Source organism: Tachysurus fulvidraco, chromosome 14 (genome assembly GCF_022655615.1).
Source record: "Tachysurus fulvidraco isolate hzauxx_2018 chromosome 14, HZAU_PFXX_2.0, whole genome shotgun sequence".
NCBI classification, from domain to species: domain Eukaryota; kingdom Metazoa; phylum Chordata; class Actinopteri; order Siluriformes; family Bagridae; genus Tachysurus; species Tachysurus fulvidraco.
In genome coordinates this window covers 10,401,716-10,419,869 of record NC_062531.1, presented here as the reverse complement: position 1 = coordinate 10,419,869, position 18,154 = coordinate 10,401,716, and the positions used below count along the sequence as shown (strand labels likewise).

Genomic DNA, 18,154 nt, shown 5'->3' with positions numbered 1-18,154 from the left:
AGTCTCCTTCATTCCCTTCTAACCTGCCGCACGCACTGAGCAAACAAACTTCAGGCTCCACAAGTATCATTTACTTTCTCATAACTGCTTAATATAGCCTATCAGTGTTAATTAGTATCTTGGTGTTATTAATTAGATGACTGTTTTATTATATGTTGATATTGCACTAAGCTGAAATGAATAGCAGGATTAGAAGGTTGTATATATTTAGTAAAAAAAAAAAAAAAAAGGCTGTGGCATTTGAAGTGTGTATGTTTTTTTTTAATTTTTATAATTCTCCAGCAGATACGCAGGGGGCACTGTGCTCACACACTTCATTCAAATACTCACACTGACTGTGATGTATTATTGACTAAGGAAAGTGTATTAATGTAATAACGCACTAGATAGTTCTGTGCCTTTGATTTTGACCTTGGCTACCATGGCATTTATACTCATTTTGAAAAATCATCAAATTCATATCTAAAGCATTAGCTTAAGTGACATTTAGTTCTGCTGGGGTTGCAGGTAGAGCAGATCTTCACTGAAGTTTAAAGAAAATGTAATAGTCACTCAAGCAATGTGCACAGGGAAACTTGAACAAAGAATTCAAATAGATGTGCTTTAAACATCAGCTCAGACCACGCAGCTTTTAACACCTCATTTTATTGTCCCAACATTCAAAAGTACAAATAATTCAAACACAACAGTTTATGAAAAAGAAAAAAACATTTACAGCAAGATTTTTTTTCCATATTTTGTTTTCCAGTTTCAGAAATGACCTAAACTAGCAAGGATAACATGAAGTCATTCATCGCAGTAATTTGATTAATAATAAGAATAATAAGAATAATAGTAATCATAATAACAATAATCAATAATTGATAGCTAAGTAATAACATAAATAGGAGAGACCAGCTTGGTCCAGTGAACTTTTTTTTTTTTTTACTCTTTTTTGTCTTTAAAGATTTATAGATTCTCAGATAGTAAACAAACACATCTTCAGGAGAAAATGAAAAATGACAAGAGCCTTGTTCCTCACTTGGCCTTCCCTCCTACACTACTGGCTGTTGGTTTCCTATTGGCAGGCTGCCACTATAAGGCGCTACGGGGGGAGAAAGTGAGCCACAGCGATTTGGGCACGTACCACGGAGGCATGGCCCCATGTTCCAAACATCCTCACCCCCCCCACCCCACATACATGCGTGTACACACACACTCACACATGCACACGCTCACTCACTCAATCCCAGTTATACACAGACTAATGGAGGGTGATGCCATGAGCATAGAGGAGGAAGTGACGTAGGAAATTAGATCATACATCAGAACAACATTCTACCAGGGTCGTTGCATAATTTAACCTCCCACCTGCGGTGGGGTCTGAGGAGGTCTGTGCTACTGCTCAGCACATGGAGCAGAGGATGGATTGATTTCTGAACAAATGGATGAATGATAAATTGTGTATGAATGCTTCTAAATAGCTAAAATCCTCTAACATTCACAGAAGTTCTATCTCAACATGAGCTGATGCCGTACTCTCAAAGAGCCATTCACTAAATTTACCTCTCAAAATAGACTATATATTAGAAAATATATAATGGGTGTCATCTATCAAATATCATCTTCTTATAGCTATTTCACTTCAACCAGTACAATCAGCGTCAATGTTTTTTTTTTTTTTTCTTTTTTTTTCCTTTTTTGGATTTGTGATGTCATATGCAAATGATGGAATTAGTTTAAATCAAGGTTAAATTACATTAATCTCCACTGATTGGTCCAATGCAATGAATAATACTTAAACAACTGACATACCATATAATTAATCAAATCAAGGCAGCTGAGCCTAAAACGTTGGATGTCATACAAATCCATGAGAAACTATGTTTAAGACCCACATTTTTGCATAAAGTTGGATCACAAAGCAACGGTAGTGTGTGGAGGGAGGGCGGGAAGCGGCTTTTAAAACTACACAAACTTATCACAGGTTATATTGAACCAGAACAACTGTTATAACATTCTATTAAGACTAAACTTTATTGAAAAAGATTTAAAGATTTATGTTTAACAAGACAAGAAAAAAGCAATAGCAAATTTAACTATTGACTAGGTTATGCATAGCGAGTAACTGTTTCTAGTAATAAGGGAAGAGCCTCACCCTCTTGACATTTTTTTAGTTTTTGACTTTTAAACTTTTTTATATTGTAATTTTGATATATTGGTACAAAGCACAAACGTACTAAAATTTCTCAGTGCACAGGACTAATGGAAGAGTATCTCCCCTAGTCGTTTGTTCCCTTTAGCTCAGAAACACCCCCTCCCTGTACCAGAATCACACAAAAACACAGACAACATAACAACAAATAAATAAATAAATAATCAAGATAAATAAATAATGTAATCATTAAAACAATCAATCAATCAATAAATAAATACATATTTCCAAGAAACGATTTTTTTTAGGTTTCTTTTGCCGCGGCGGTAAACAGAAAAAAAAATGAGTCCAATTTTTCTTTTTTTTTTCCACAAGCGACATGACAACATATTAAACAGGATTCCTCACGAGTTTTCTAATTAAATGAACCATCACTTCATAAAGTTTTCATATGAAAAAAGACAAGCTCGAACAAAAAACAGTGACAACTCAGATAGTTATAGATATTGTAAAACAAATGTAGACTATATATCATCTATTTGTACACAACAAAGAAAGACACATTTGTAATAGATCCTTTGAGGAAACAAATACTAGACTAACAAAACTAGCTAATTATCATTTTAATTTTGACAAACGCTGTACACTCAGCAAGTAACCTATATGTCAGCAAGCCAAAGAAAACTTGTTAAGTGATTCTTACAAGGCCCAGATTTGCTCATCTGGCATCACTGTTGTGTACCAGATGGGGGCCGGCAATTGAAGTAAACAAACCGGAAACAGCAGCTCAATTTAATGCCAACATTGAAGTTTCTTTTTTTGTTCTCTAAATAGCACACAGAACAACAAACTTGGATATTTAAGATATGTGACCCATGTAATATAGCACCTACAGTTGATCGCTAAAGGAATTATATCTCGAATGCAATATCACAAACTCAGAGCGAAAGGAACCATAAGAATGTATGTCTTCTAAATGGAGATGTGCGTGTGCATGTGTTACTGATATCCAACAGACTGATGATGGAAAGAAAATGAGTGGACAATGTGTGGCCTTACTTTGGGCTCTTGACTGTGAGGATGCCTCAGGCCTGGGAAGACCCTATCCCTCGCCTAAAGGGGATCGCTGTTGAACAATTACGTGCTATGAAAAATTACCTGCCTGAATTTGCAATCCTTGATAAAACCATCCGTCTACAAAACCATTGCCAATCTGGTTCTCCCCGAAAAACAAACAACCTTTGATCCTAAAAAGTACCACGGCAGAACGAACAAGACAAGGTGGCACCTGACCCCTCCCCCAACCCCTAATTAGCCAGTCAAAATATTTTTCTCTTTTTTTCAAATCCAGATTCTTGTAAAAATTCTTCAATAATTATTATTTTAATCATTATTTATAAAAATAGATCTTCTTTCTCTTTATTTTTAAATTTTTTTTTCTAAACACATTTTCAAGCAAAGAGATCTTCTCTTTGGCAACAGTGTGTGTGTGTGTGTTGTTTTGTCAACAGGAGTGCAAACCCATCCCTTCCCTCTCCCTATCTCCCGATCCCTCGTGAGGAAAGACGTGTTCTGTTTGCAGTACAAAACAAAACAATGTTAGAAATTTCTTTTCCGTTAGAGAAAAGGGATGGTGTCATCCCTGTTAATTTACTTGGGGGACTTAATAATATACACCAAAAGAAATGAATGAATGATCACCAATTTGTTAAAAAGAGCCCCCTCCCATTCTCTTCCCAGGGAGGTGTTATACTAACGACAGTGGATCCGGATTTAAAAGAGAACAAAAGGAAAACCTGAATCAAGAGAGTACAATCAGAAGAAAGGCATTCTCTTCTTTGAAATAAGGGCGGTCTGGTTTTGCTACTGTTTACAGAGAGGAGAAATCAAAGGAACAATCACTAGAACGGAAAAGATATACAACAGAATGCCTGTACCACTTACAGGTCTTCCAAATCATTAATATTTTCCATTTTCAATTTCGTAATACTTAGGCAACATTGGCTTATAGGTCCAAAGTTATATTATAAGCCATATCCAGTCCTGTTTAGTTGGTGGATTGGTTGTGTTCCTGTCTGTTGTAGACTAGCTGTGTGGGCTGAGGTGGGTGTTAGTAGTGGTGTGTTTGACGGGGCTACACGACAGTGGGGAGGGAGTTCAGGACTTGTGGGTCTTGTTGGTCTTGAAGGAAACCTGCAGCACGCGGTCGCCCAGCCGGTACCCGTTCAGACTTGCGATAGCCATAGCCGCTTCGTCGTAGTTCGTCATGGTGACGAAGCCGAACCCTTTGCACTTGTTGGTGTTGAAGTCTCGGATCACCTTGACATTGTTGACGGCACCAAACGGCCCAAACAGCTGCCACAGCACACTTTCATCTGAGTCTGGAGACAGGTTATAGACGAAGATGCACCAGCCAGTGCCGGTGTGCCCGGGAATGTTCATTCCTACTAGACTGGTCATGCTATCTATGGTGATGGGAGAGAACCTGAGAACAAGAGGGGCAGAGAGACACACACAGAATAGGAGTGAGAGCTCTGCAGTAGCACATAAACAACATTTTTGCACTTTTGGTAGCAAGCATGATTGGAAAGAGCTGGCTGAGTGACCTAAGCTTTTTTGCACAAGCTTTAACACACAAGGCTGCACATCTCTAGCACATTAGAACACCACATTAACTCTACAAGCTGCCCCTCTGTTATGTTAGCATCTTTTATTCTATTGCTTCTGATTTAAGACGATTTAGAGATTCAATATCTGTTTCATTCTGAAAGGAAGGCGCTTTTGTATGCAGTCTGAAAAGGCTGTACTCTAGACTGTGGGAGGGCCGTATAAAAATACCATTCATACAGATACATGCTCCTTTCTTTCACTGCCTTCCTGAGTGGCTCTTATTGGAGAGCCCAAATTGCAGGAACTCATCACATTAATACCTCCCAAATTCATTGGAGATTTGGAATGCAACTGAGTAAATCTGTTCTCATACCTCTTGTAAGCTTTCCTTTTCTGCCCTTTCTTTCTCTTGATACAGAGATTTGAATGCTCAGTTGACTTCACTTAATTGCCTTTCCGCTTAAAAGAAATTTCCACTTTAAATAAAAGGTAAATTGGATAAAAGGTTCATTTCGTATGCCACCTCTCCAGGAATGACTATAGGCATTATTGGGGTGCATTAATTGAGATTTCCGCTTTGCTGCAGATCAGATGGCTCTGATGAAACCTTTGTGGGTAGCGAATACAAGGTTGCATGTGTGTGTGCATCTGCATATGAGTGTGTGTGTGTGTGTGTGTTTATGTCTGTGTGTGCGCACGCAGGTTGGGTGTGGGAGATCGAAAACAGCAGTCAGCGGGTAGAAAATGCAAGCAATGCTTTCTAGGTGCCTGGCGTTGGGAACAGAGTGTATTCCACCCACACCCCCGGCAGCTCCGCAATGTATGACTGTGATCGATAACGTTGTACAGACTGCAGGGCCAGCCAATTCCCTGCTTCTTGTTTTGCCAAGAATTACTCAGATATTTCATCTGTGCTGTAGCTGCTGTGCCCCAACAAAGTCGATAAGCCTGCTTCTTCTCCCTTTAGTGTCACGCCGGCCATGTCTCATTATGCAAACAAGGCGTATAATAGTGCATCAGCTTGCTTAAGTTCCCTGACAAGCAACCATCTCATAACTTCAATTACGGCGTGTTTCTGTGTAAATAATGAATCTGGTGCCATTACTCATCTTGGAGAAGAAAAGGTGGGGAGGACAAAAAAACAGTCTGCATGGTAATTTGGATGCCAGTCATCTTCAGAACAAGTGTGTAAGGACCAGCCCAGCTTAACACGAGTGTAGAGGAGGCTCCTGTCTGCTCCAACAGGGCCACGCACACACTGCTCTATCTACCACATCGAACTGTTGGACAAGGAGTTGCATAGCAACAAGCGACTGACCCTCCCGTGCTGTCCACCTTCACCTGCTGCTGCTCACTTTCACAAGCTTGGATTCCTTTGTTAATTACCTCCCACCATGCGCACTATGAAAAGCGAAGCCTCTCCTTCAGCCCTGTGCTCCCTCGAGAAGAAAACAGGATCGTGTGATTTCTGCACAGCTGTCTCCGCCACTTTGACAGCTAATCACGTTCAGAGTAAATAATATGCATGCTTTGTCTCTCTGTTGTGAAAGATGGGTTGTCGCTTCAAATACTCTCTACATTGTTTGCATATACTGTTTCATTCTTTAGGTTTGCTCGATTCACTGTGTAGCTTTTGTAATTATATTATTTTCTTTGTATAAAAAATGCCCCCACAAATGTCTGAATAAGGGGAGAAGCAGGCAAAGTTCTCAATGCTATAGTTTATGTTCTGTATTTTCAAGAGGCAGCCTTTTTTATAAAGTAAGTGAGAGTATTTTATGGTGAGCAAATGTTTTTTTTTTTTTTTATCTGTGACAGGTATCAAACATATGCTACTGACACAAAAAAGAGAATTTTACATTGCAGTCACTTTGAGGGCAATATCATCTATCACAGCACATTCATTTTTTTGAGGAAATGCTGAAATATTTAATAAATCATAAGCACAAAAGGAGCAAAACTGTACATGAGCAAAACCCAAGTGATCAGAGGTTGTGCTAGCTGCAGTGAAACACTTGTTTCCTGCAGGGATCCAGGAGAACTCTTACCCGCCATCCGCCTCACTCGTACCCACTCCAACCAAAAATAGGACAGAACGTTAAAGGTGCTGGGGTAAGCGTTTACATCAGAATGGCAGGAAACCTTTAATGAATCTCACTGAGCAACTCTGCTCATTTTATTTACTTTCAAAGCAGCTTTGTAGCCTGTAGAAAGCTTTACAGATGCCTGTTCTGTAAAACTGCTGTAAAAATAGGTACAAGCAAGCAGATTTAGTTCCACCTCGAAGGGATTTAAAGCTGTCAATATCACTATAGCAGGGCTTACAGGAGTTTGGAATAGTGCTAAATCACATTGGTGTATCTGTAAAGATACCAAGCTCGGCGGAGTTTGGGTTCGAGACCCTGAATCCTGTGGCAACCACATCTCAATACAAGTTACACATAGTAAAACACAGAAAATACCAAAAAACTCAAAATTACGCAGTCATCAGAATCAAACAATGCATACTCTTCACTAAAATTATAAAAGATAATTTGAATATTTGTAAAGACTAGAGTGGTTGGTGGTTTGAAATCAAGCAGAATCAAGTTAAAATCAAACTTAAGAGACAGGGAAAAACCTTGAACTGAATCAGATGCAAGTGACTTCAGAAAATGAAGAATCAAATGAAAAAGAAATCATTTTTTCAACATGGACATCTGGCATTCGGTGAAGTTTAATTACCTCTTAACGCCATAGGCCATATTAAGCAAATTGTCCAGCCTGTGAAGAGAAGGAGGGTTCTGATGTTAATGCAAGGCAGATGGTCTACTCACCCAGTGGAACTAATGCTAAAGCCCTGACTCGCTGAAGAAGATGCCCATCCAGCAATGGCCCATTACACTGTTCTGCCCCATCAGGCATGTTGCAGAGTCAACCACTATGCTAGCCAAGAATCAGGCACTAACTCTGAGTTGGAAGGCCCACCTGATGCCTGATAGAGTCAACAGCACAGCTAATATAGCCTAAGGCTAAGAGTCTAGCGTTGTTATGACCTGAGCATTAATGTTTGTCTAAAATCTCTTGCTTTAACATATAACTGCTAGGTATAATCAAATTTTGGTTTATCTGTGAGATTCTGCTAATGAAAAAATAATCAAATACTAAACATATCCGTCTTTTATCAATCTAAGACAAGCTGAGATTCTAATTTTGAAATTTGTCTCCTATTTTTGTTGTTTCGTGTGTTTGATATTAACTGATTTATCTGCAACTGAATGACCAATTTATTATCAGCTATGCTGAGGTATTTGTAATGGTTTTGTATTTGTGGCAGATGACTGAAAACGGATTTGAAGCACTATGACACAAAGGAAATTTATTAACATCAAATTAACTGTCTTAGAAAAAATTCATGACATGTTCAGGCTCATGTAGAGATGATATGCTGGCGGTATGAATGACATTGTCTCCAGAGGTTTACACCTTTTAGCGCAAGGGAAAAGTTCAGTAATTTAATATGACATTTGAATGAAGTTTGAGGTAGGACATAATAGGATATTAAATCAAGGTGGTTCTCTCTCTCTCTCTCTCTCTCTCTCTCTCTCTCTCTCTCTCTCTGACTCTCTCTCTCTCTCTCTTACTCTCTAGTCTGTTCATTAGCCCTGATGACCTGCTGGGCTGATGCATTAGACTCTCTTCCCCATCAGTCACTCTCATTTTGGGTTCCAGTCTGTTTGGCCACTTCTCGACCCCCGTCCCTCACGAGGCCTGGCCCTTTCTTATGTCCCTATTAAGCTTCTTCAAGATGGCCGACAAGGCTAATTAACGCTTTCCCACAATGCAAAGGTTTCCCTCACATATACACTCACACACACTGTGTAGCCATATGAATAAAGTTAACATTAAAAAGTCATCAGTGAGAACATGCCTCTGTTCTTAAATGACCCACTTGCACACGATTAGAAAATCAGCAACTTATGGCTTATAATCCACTTACACCAATCAATGAAAATATGTTACACTATCGTCTGTCACTGAACTGTTACACTGTTCTGTCACTCTTGTTTTCCTAACAAAACAATTAAGCTTATTTAAGCAATATCTTTGCTGACCATGAATCTGACATCTGGATAATGACAAAAATGATGTACTATATGTGCAGCCAAGTGTTGTGTTTAAATAAAAATAAATCCTATTCGTATTACACTTAGATAATCACCTTTAAGCTAATTATCTGATCTGGGATCACCAATAAAAGTAGCTCATATGATTTTATAAAGATTAGATTTCCACTGGAAGGTGCTTAAAATTATGCGAACATAGCCACATCAATCTTCCTGCTTCCTACTAAATGCAAGCCTTTATGCCTACATGTAATAGTCCAGCTAATCAAATACAAACTTGACTTAAAAAATTCCAGTTTATGGAAAGCTGATTTACAGTTTTCACCGACGCATTAACTAGTCACAGTAGGAGCATGAGGAGTGATTGAAATGAGAAATGATTAAAAAGCATCGAATGGTCATTAGGGATAATGTAGGGAAGTCACTGAGAAGAAAGGGTGATGCTAAAATGGCAAAAAAGTCATTTTAATCTGTAACTCAAATGTCATATTAATGTATGTTAGATTACATGGCCATAAGTAGTTTAAGAAATGGGATGGCATTTAGCTGAAATGGAAAAGAGTGGGTGGAAACAGGGATGACAGAATGACAAAAAGAGGAGGGAGGACTGGGCTTGTATGGGCAGTTGGGTGGCAGTGTCTTGAAAGTAGGAGTGACAGCTGTTGTGTATCAGAAGCTACATAAAGTTGCATTTAATGTTGAAGGAGATCAGAAGAGGAGAACAGAGAGAGAGAGAGAGAGAGAGAGAGAGAGAGAGAGAGAGAGAGAGAGAGAGAGAGAGAGAGAGAGAGAGAGAGAGAAAGAGAGAGAGAGAGAAAGAAAGAAAGAAAGTGCAATATAAAGGCATATTGATAAAAAAAGTGAAATAATTGGAGGATTATATAAATATATATAGAATTTAATGGGAGGAATGAATTCTAAAACATGCAGTGTTAGTATGGGAACACCAGACAAGTAAAAGAACAAACAAGCAGTGAAAAGCAAAGCACTAATTGAGAGCTGTGGAATGATGCAGAGTAAACTGTGGAAGCATGAGGCTTTTCTGAACATTCTACTGTGTATTTCTAAAGAAATGCAGGAAATGCATAATAAACCACTATAAGACCTGAATGTGTCTGGTGGTTATAAGCTCGAACGATGCAAATACTACTACTACTTCTACTACTATGGCGACTACTAATTAGAATAATAAATTAGAAAAACAATAGACAACACAACACAGAACTCTACTGGCATTTTCAATCCTTATAAAGCATAATAGGGAGAAGTTAGCTTTTTCAAGCCAGCGTAATTAGCTGGGCAGGTTGCACTATGGATAAATAGGTTAATTGGAGGTGCAAGAGCAGGCTTCTGTGTCTGAGACATTTGCAAGGCTATTTGAGCCTAGTTTTAGAGTGTGTCTCCAAACAAAGACACAATGGCATGTTTTGTGGCTATCTAATTAATGCAAATGTAAGACAACATTTTCATATATATTCAGTTTGTTTACAATTGTTTGCAATGTAAGAAGGATTATTTACTTATTACTGCTACTGGCATTGCTGTACAGCGGTAACTGGCATGTGTGACACGTTCATGCTAACACTTAAATGACAAACCAATAGGTGAGTGCAGTACAAACAAATAAATGCTTACATTACATGAGTGAGGCTTTTGAAATGCTACTGTAACACTGTACCTCTAAAACCAACTTGTTTATAATACTAATAAAAATGAGTTTTTTTTTTTAAATTTAGCCAGCTATAGACAGTTAATGGGGACTGGTGAAATGAAAGAAAGAGAACATGGTGTGAGAAACACAGAATCTTCAAGGAGACATTATGAAGGACCACTGCCTTTTATTACATTCAATCTGTGGCCAAATTGTACTGATGAAATTTTCTAGAATGGGACATTTTTCACATAGAATTTGTGTATATTCTCTACAGAAGATTCTGTTTTTAAGACAAAAATGAAACCATGAAATTTCAGGTTAGGGTTAACCTAATCTATAGCTGTTTTTATATTTTTTCGTTTATGCAATTAAGATGTATGCATTTTTTTCCATTGCTAGAGATAAGGAACAGTGTAACTGGTATCCAATCTCATTTTGTCTTAATAATAACAGAGCAACCACCAATTTATTAATGTTGCATATGATTCACTAGATTAATAAGACTCTAGAGACACCATGCAGTAGAATTATAGCAGATTGATAGCTTTAGTGAAGAAGTTGCTGGTCTGCAGCCTCGCTGGCTGGGTTTACCTGAACCTCTGGGCTTGGTGGTGCAGGGGCCCAGGATAGCGGCGGTTGGGGGACTGGTAGAGTTGCGAGAGCAAAGCCTGGCTTGTCTTTTGGCTCGGGTTGTTGGCAAACTTCACGGTGATGGGTTCAGCCGCTCCGGAGGGCTTCTGTCCATTCAGGCCCTTTATGGCCTCCTCAGCCTCTATTCTCTTATCAAATCGAATGAAGCCTACACCACGCGAACCACCTGAGGGGCCAAAATAGCACAAACACAGGCTCTGTTTATCTCCACCATCTTTCACTTGAAGCAAGACACCGATACATATATAGTTCTAAACACCTTTAGAGAATCTAACATGGGCATCCTTGCCCAAACATTACCTTTCTCTCTTAGACACACAAATATTAGATGCATTCATAGTGGGATAGGAAAACCGGGCCCCATGACTTGATGTCGGAAATGTTGCATGACAGTGATGTGCGTTCCATGTGTGATAGCTGCTATTGCTGGCATTGCATTATGCAAGCGAGTCGTGAGGGAACAGCTAGATTTCATTGGCCTCCCTGCGTTCTGCCACTGTCAGGGAGAAGTGTAATTTGTTTTCCTTTTTTCATGAGAGAATGAAGATATTGTATTGGTTTGCACCTGCCTGCTCATGTGGAAATGGTGTGTGTGTGTGTGTGTGTGTGTGTGTGTGTGTGTGTGTGTGTGTGTGTGTGTGTGTGTGTGTGTGGCTGGGTTAAGGGGGTTGGTGATGGTGATTGTTCCCAGTACTATGTAAGGGTATCGTGTCCCAGTCTGTCTCAAGCTGCGAGGCGTGCACAAGCTGACGGCCACACGCTACCTCGTGGCATGCTGTGTGCACTGACATTTCTGTGGTTTCCTAGGCAATGTTTTTTGACCGCCACCTGAAAGTAACATTTAAAAAAGTCTGGCTGGGAGGCCTTTTGTTTGGTTGCTTTTTAATGAGACACTTCCTACTGCTTCAGGGAGGAGAGCACGGAGACGACTTGTCTACATGACCATTTGCATAATGCATGTTTGTGTGTGTGTGTGTGTGAAAGTAAGACAGTGTATGCATGTGTTCCAGATCTGGCATGTCTACACACAAACACACATACCCACACGTTTTTAGATTGTCACTTCACACTACGTTCTTGCTTCTTGTATTGACGGTTTCTGTTTGGGGTTTTCTTGCTGGAGCATACTGTTAGTGCTGTCTTATTGTTACTCCATCTTAGTATTCAAATCAGACACTTTTGATATATGCAGCTCTGGAAGCAAACATTTGTACACAGTCTCTTCCACGCAACAAGCTTTCATTCAGCCTCTCTCTCTCTCTCTCTCTCTCTCTCTCTCTCTCTCTCTCTCTCTCTCTCTCTCTCTCTCACTCTCTCTCTCTCTATCTCCAGTACTGTTTCTCTCTTTGCTAGCATCATCCCTGACAGCTTTTCCTTTCTGTCTCCCAGCCTTCCCACAACCTGTTCTGTTTAATTAGCCTGACAGAAGGAAAGACAGAAATAAAGCAAGCACATACATTATTCTGCACCAATTGGATGCATTGCTAGACTCCCTGCTTTCTGCTGTGTGAAACTTAGGTCAATCCAGAATTGTTAGATAGCAGAATGAGATGACATCTCTTTCGTCTGACAAGACACAGATTCAGAAACAAAGAAAAAAAAAAAAGAGCTGTATCTTAGATTTGAAGATTAGAAACAAACACAGTTTGAGTGAGTTCTTTTTTAGTTTAACTGAGAATTATTTATGACATAATTCTGTAATGATTATCTATCCTGTTTTAAGTGTTGATGTGTTTTGACATATTTGCTTTGGTGGACATGTGGACATCTGCGAATAAGAGAATGAAAGAAGATTGTATGAAGCTGTACCTCACACATAGTCAGGCTGTTTTCAAAGGTGAGCTATTAAAACTAACTGTAACAAAACCATGATGCCCAATTCTCCTATTCTACAAAAGACACTGACCATCATGGACAACATCATGTAGCAAAATAGCAGTCCTTTACAAAATCTAAAATTAGAAACTGAAATAAAAGGATGATTCTCAGTAATAAAGCACAGCAACATTAAGGTGCTCATTAGGCAAGAATGCAAATTGAGCACCTTTATGTTCATGGCGCTTTACTTTTCTGAGGCTCTTTAGGTTTCTCATTCTCATAATAAGCTCGCTTCAGCGGAGGTATTATAAAATGTCTAACAAAACAAAGGCAGCCGCTGGCCTTAAACTGGGGACATGGGTACTTTCAGCTTCTTTTAGCACTTATCATCAACCGAACAGAGTTGCGGCTGCAATGTGTCATTTAACTGCACTATTCTCTCGGTATTCAGCCTGCACCTTATGTAACTTTTTAACTGTACTTATCTCACCACAGCACATGCATTGCAAGAGAATGTCTGGTTTAATAATAACCCAGACACACACATGCACACACGCACACACAGGGCTACGGCCTGACAAAGCACTTTCCACTGCACGCCCACTGTTCACAGAGAGCGAGAAAGGAGGAAAGAGATAGCAAACGGGAAAGTATGTTCCACTGGGAACAGAGAGAAGATCTGAAGGCTTGGCTGTTAATGAAAGCTTTCGCTCTTCTTTCTGAACTTAAGCACGTTGCCATCTTCTCTTATTCGCTCACTTTTAAGTGGCTGTGCCAACAGTATGGAGCATTTCTTACGGTAGCATGTTAAATAGTCTGAGGGTGAGAAGCATGCTGTGGGAAGAGCCTAATCAGAATGAAGAGCAGAAACCGGATGCTTTTAAAGAAGTTTAGCGTCTTTAGCTGCTAAAGATTGCATTTGAAAGTCTGTAAGGACAAGAAATCTGACGCAACGAGCCACACTTAGCCTGTCGCCCCTTACCAGTGTATTGACTTTACAGGATGTACTTAAAGTCTCGATATTTATGGGGAAATGAACAGGTTTTAGAAAAATATCTTCCGAATATTTCCTACTGAGTTTACATATACATACATATATATTTACCTTTGACAAAAGAACAATTTATTGAAATTCTCATGGCTGGATCAGGAAACTGTTGGGAAGGACATTAAGAGGAAATGTGGCAAGCACATCACACACAACACTGTTGCCAAACTGGGGGTCAAAGTTGAGAGAAACATCTCTGTAGTGTGTTTACAAAGAAATGTCAATCATCTATAGGATATTTAAAACATATTGTTACATTTTGCTGTTAAAAGTGTTAATTTCCCCTTGTATAAAGACTTTTAAAACACCCTGTTTTGTTGAACTCATTTTTAATTTAATATGATTTACTCATCATATACACATTCAAGCTGTGTTTTTTCCTTGGTTGTTAATGTCTTTCTGATGATTTGTATCTTAACATCCCAGTTGGAAGTCTCGTTTTCACTGCAGTGCTACAGTAGATTAATGATTCTTTCTTTTCCAGAGACAATAAAGAACGATGAAAAGGGAAAAAGATATACTGTCTTTATTTTTTCTATAGTGTTTTCTATAGGTATTGTGTAGGAGAAATGTCATGGAGACTGATTTTGTTTAAACAACAGCAGCTTGTAAGAGGCTCCGGATCGATAATGCTGGCACTCATTGATGAAAGACCCATATTGACTGCTCTGTGTAAAAAAAAAAAAAGAGCTGCTCTGAATATTTAGCAATTGAACCAAAGGTATGCACAAACCACCCTCTACATGTTATCTTAAGTGGCTCCAGAGTAGCCTGATATAATGCTGCTAACTAGGTTAAGCATGAAACAATGAAAAAGTATACCAATTTGGTGCCCCACCCACATGTTTCGAAACCATGATTAGATAATGCAATGTTTGCCAACCCATCTCACCACTTCTTGAGCCATCATCAAACTGCACCTTGAGCAGAGTAAACGTCAATGGAAGTGAAATAAAATCTGAGAGGGTTGCCTACATGTATTGTGGCAAATTCTGCCATAAGCAAACTTCTTATCCTTTGTGCTAGTTGAATGCTCATTTATTTTCTCTGTGCTGCTTTATTTTAACCTTGACTGACCTGTGGATATTGAAATCTTTTCTTTCAGAATGTATGTTCCAATGATTCTGTGTCCCCCCAACACATGAGAAAGTCAACCTACTAGGGCCAGTTTGTGACATGGCCATTCCCCTTCTTCTCATTCTACTCTTAGTCTAATTTATATGAAAAACTCACAAAATGAAAATGATCCCAGTGTGGCTTTCTGGATATTAAGACAGGACCTTGCTAATGACTGAAAATTTGAATAAAATAGTACAGCATAGCCCTCTTATTACAAAGAGCTATCATTGAAGCTGATAGACAACACAGAATTTCAGGACACTACTGAGCCTTTTAACAAGTAGTGTACTGCTCAGTTTGACCATAGTACTGTGCTATTGACCAGCTGCTGCAACACCCCCTACATCCCTGGATTTATATTATAAGGAACTCTATAGACTCAAGTTGTAGTGCATAATGACCTAATCACAGTTACATAAAGGAGGACAGTGTGGAAAATTAGTTACTAGATGTACTGCTTATAACACAAGCCAGAACCCAGAATAATTAGAATCACTACTTGTCCTGGGACACGATTACACAAAACTGCCACACTTGGTGGTCTACACTTCTGACCCTTTCAGTATTTTAGAATATATTTGTTTGTCCTTTGGTTATGTTTAGATGTCCCAGTTGCAAATGACTGGAAGATGAGCAGACATACATCACAGCTTATGATTCCACTTGAAAGGAAAAGAAATTTAATGTCCAGGCCAGATCTTCTTAGTATCTTACTGTCTACGACAGCAGTTTTAGACACCTGGTCTTCTTTGTAGATCTCACGAGTTAGTAAAATACCTCTTCATTACTGGAAAGCTTTCCTACAACTTTTAAGCCCTTTTATTTTGCCAGGTGCTGGGCAATGTGGTTATTTTTGATGTGGAATGGGAGGACGATGACCCTGTCGAGTGCCAAGGGTGCTAAGGAGGTTATATTCAATATGAGTTTCTACAGTATTTAAGAAGCCAGAGGACTTCTAGCAAAGCCACAAAATACAATCCCATGATTTGCCACCATACTGTAATTACTATGATACATCCTATTGTTGCAAATCATTTTCCCCCATCTCTCTCTAGTTAGTGCTTGTTAGTACTCTGCATATCTTCAACCCATGATTGAAGCAAAGTCATGTTCTCTTAGCACCTCTCTAATCTTTCTAAGATGGTTTATCTCGTTCTGTTGATGTTCTTGGCACTACAGTGCAAAAAATGCAAATCAGCTCATTACAATCGAACACCAATGAGATTGCCTCTCCTAAAGCACTGGCAATTCAGGACCAAGGACAGCACCTGTGGCCAAAATAAAAAAATGTCCATGTGTAACTGGACAAGGCTAAATTGGTAGAGCTTCATCTTGCAGGAATTTGTGATACATCAAGTTGTTATCCAAACATTACCATTACTCCAAGGTGGAGTCTGTCTTGAAAAGATGCGCTTCTCCTAGAAACTTGTTTGTTTCTCTCCTTTAATGCTGCCTGGTATGTGAGATTAGCATAACCAGTAAGCTTCAGCCAAGCCTAATGATCTCCTGAAACACCAACACCCACAGAGAACTCACACCAAAACTCTCAGAGGACCACTGTATTCAGGATCCCTAAACTTTTCTTTCACTCCACCAACCTCACTCTTCATTCTAAATAAAATACCCTTTCAATTAGCAAATGTGTGTTGTGTCTATAAATCTATTATGTTACCACATTGCACATTGAAAACTTTGGCCCATGCTGTCAAGGTTTAGAACTGTCTGTCTTCATGGCAAACATACTGCTAGGGAAACTGCAATGACAGGAACTGTATTCAGCTTAATTACATGAGGAAAATCCGAATACAAAAGTAATAGCACATTACATAAATTCTCTGCACTGAAACTGATCTTGACCCTGGTATGGATTGATAATTAATTATAGCCTTATATAAATGGTATTATGTGGGTGGAGTGTTGCTGAAGTCTCACTGAGGCTTCTAGCAATTTAAACTAATCTGGAAGTAGGTCTACTACATGAAAACTTGAATTTTTCAGCTATTTTGTTAACTTGGTTATTAGCTCCCAGATTCCCATAAACACACACACACCCTGGATGATGGTTAAAGCTTGGTTATAGAGCAGTAAACCATGCTTGATGATTTTATTCAGTGAAGGCAGGGCAATGAGCCTCTTAGCTCTGCAACTCGAGCAGAAAAAACTTTGTTGTTTCATAATCACTGGCAACTCAGTTTTAATTAGTCATTAGGATGCATCCCACGGCCCTGTTGCCCTGGAGGATCCTTCATGGCCCTGCAGGGGTGGAGTGCGTCAGAAGGGTGTCTGTGTGTGAGGAGGATGTATGAAAATGAGTTTTAGGAAAGTGATGAACAGTGGTGTGTATGTATATATTGTCAATAAAAATCTGACGATTTGAGTACTAACTATTTATTTTCAGCAGACACTGTTTCTTAGCAGAAAAAAAATGCTATCAGACTCCACAAGACCTCTAAATGTGTACAGTGGTATCTGGCACCAAGACGGCAGAGCCTTTAAGTTGAACTTGTTTTTCCATGACATGGCACACACACACACACACACACACACACACACACACACACACACACACACACACACACACACACACACACCCTTATGAAGTTAAAGAAACATGATTTATCAGACCAAGCCACCATCTTCCATTGCTTTATGGTCAAATGCTTACCATGCTAATGCCATTGTGTGTGTATTCAGAGATGTACAAGGTTTAACATGGGTACTCTCACTGGTGTTCTGCTAATATTCTGTCATAGCTAGCATTGATTTTTCAACAATTTGTGCTGCTGTAGTTCACTTGTCCCCTTATACTGTATATCCCACACCTACACAGAAGCATATGTAAAATTAATAAAGGTGTTTATAAAGTAAAGTCATAATCTGAATTTGCATGCATTACTGATCACTTCCTATGGTCAGGAGACATGTTTGTGCTCAAATATGCATGCACATAGTGGTTTATTTGCTGAGTTTTGCCAGCAGAAAGTGTGTTTAAAGAGGCATTTTGCTTCATCTGT

At 39.1% G+C, this 18,154-nt stretch overlaps 1 protein-coding gene across 13 annotated transcripts in view; it reads right to left on the bottom strand.

The window, feature by feature from the left end:
* Nucleotides 1-635: 635 nt before the first annotated feature.
* The window catches only part of elavl4 (ELAV like neuron-specific RNA binding protein 4), a 68,031-nt gene continuing 50,512 nt past the window's right edge, over nt 636-18,154 (bottom strand). For 10 of the 13 annotated variants that reach the window (XM_027166492.2, XM_027166494.2, XM_027166498.2 and 7 more), the window contains 3 exons: nt 11,096-11,330; nt 7,469-7,507; nt 636-4,619 (listed from right to left, as the gene is read on the bottom strand). In XM_027166492.2, coding sequence (XP_027022293.1) covers nt 4,292-4,619; nt 7,469-7,507; nt 11,096-11,330 — 602 coding nt within the window. In that variant the 3' untranslated portion in view covers nt 636-4,291. The remainder of the gene's footprint in view (nt 4,620-7,468; nt 7,508-11,095; nt 11,331-18,154) is intronic. The other 3 variants (XM_027166493.2, XM_027166496.2, XM_027166497.2) reach the window with 3 other exon arrangements.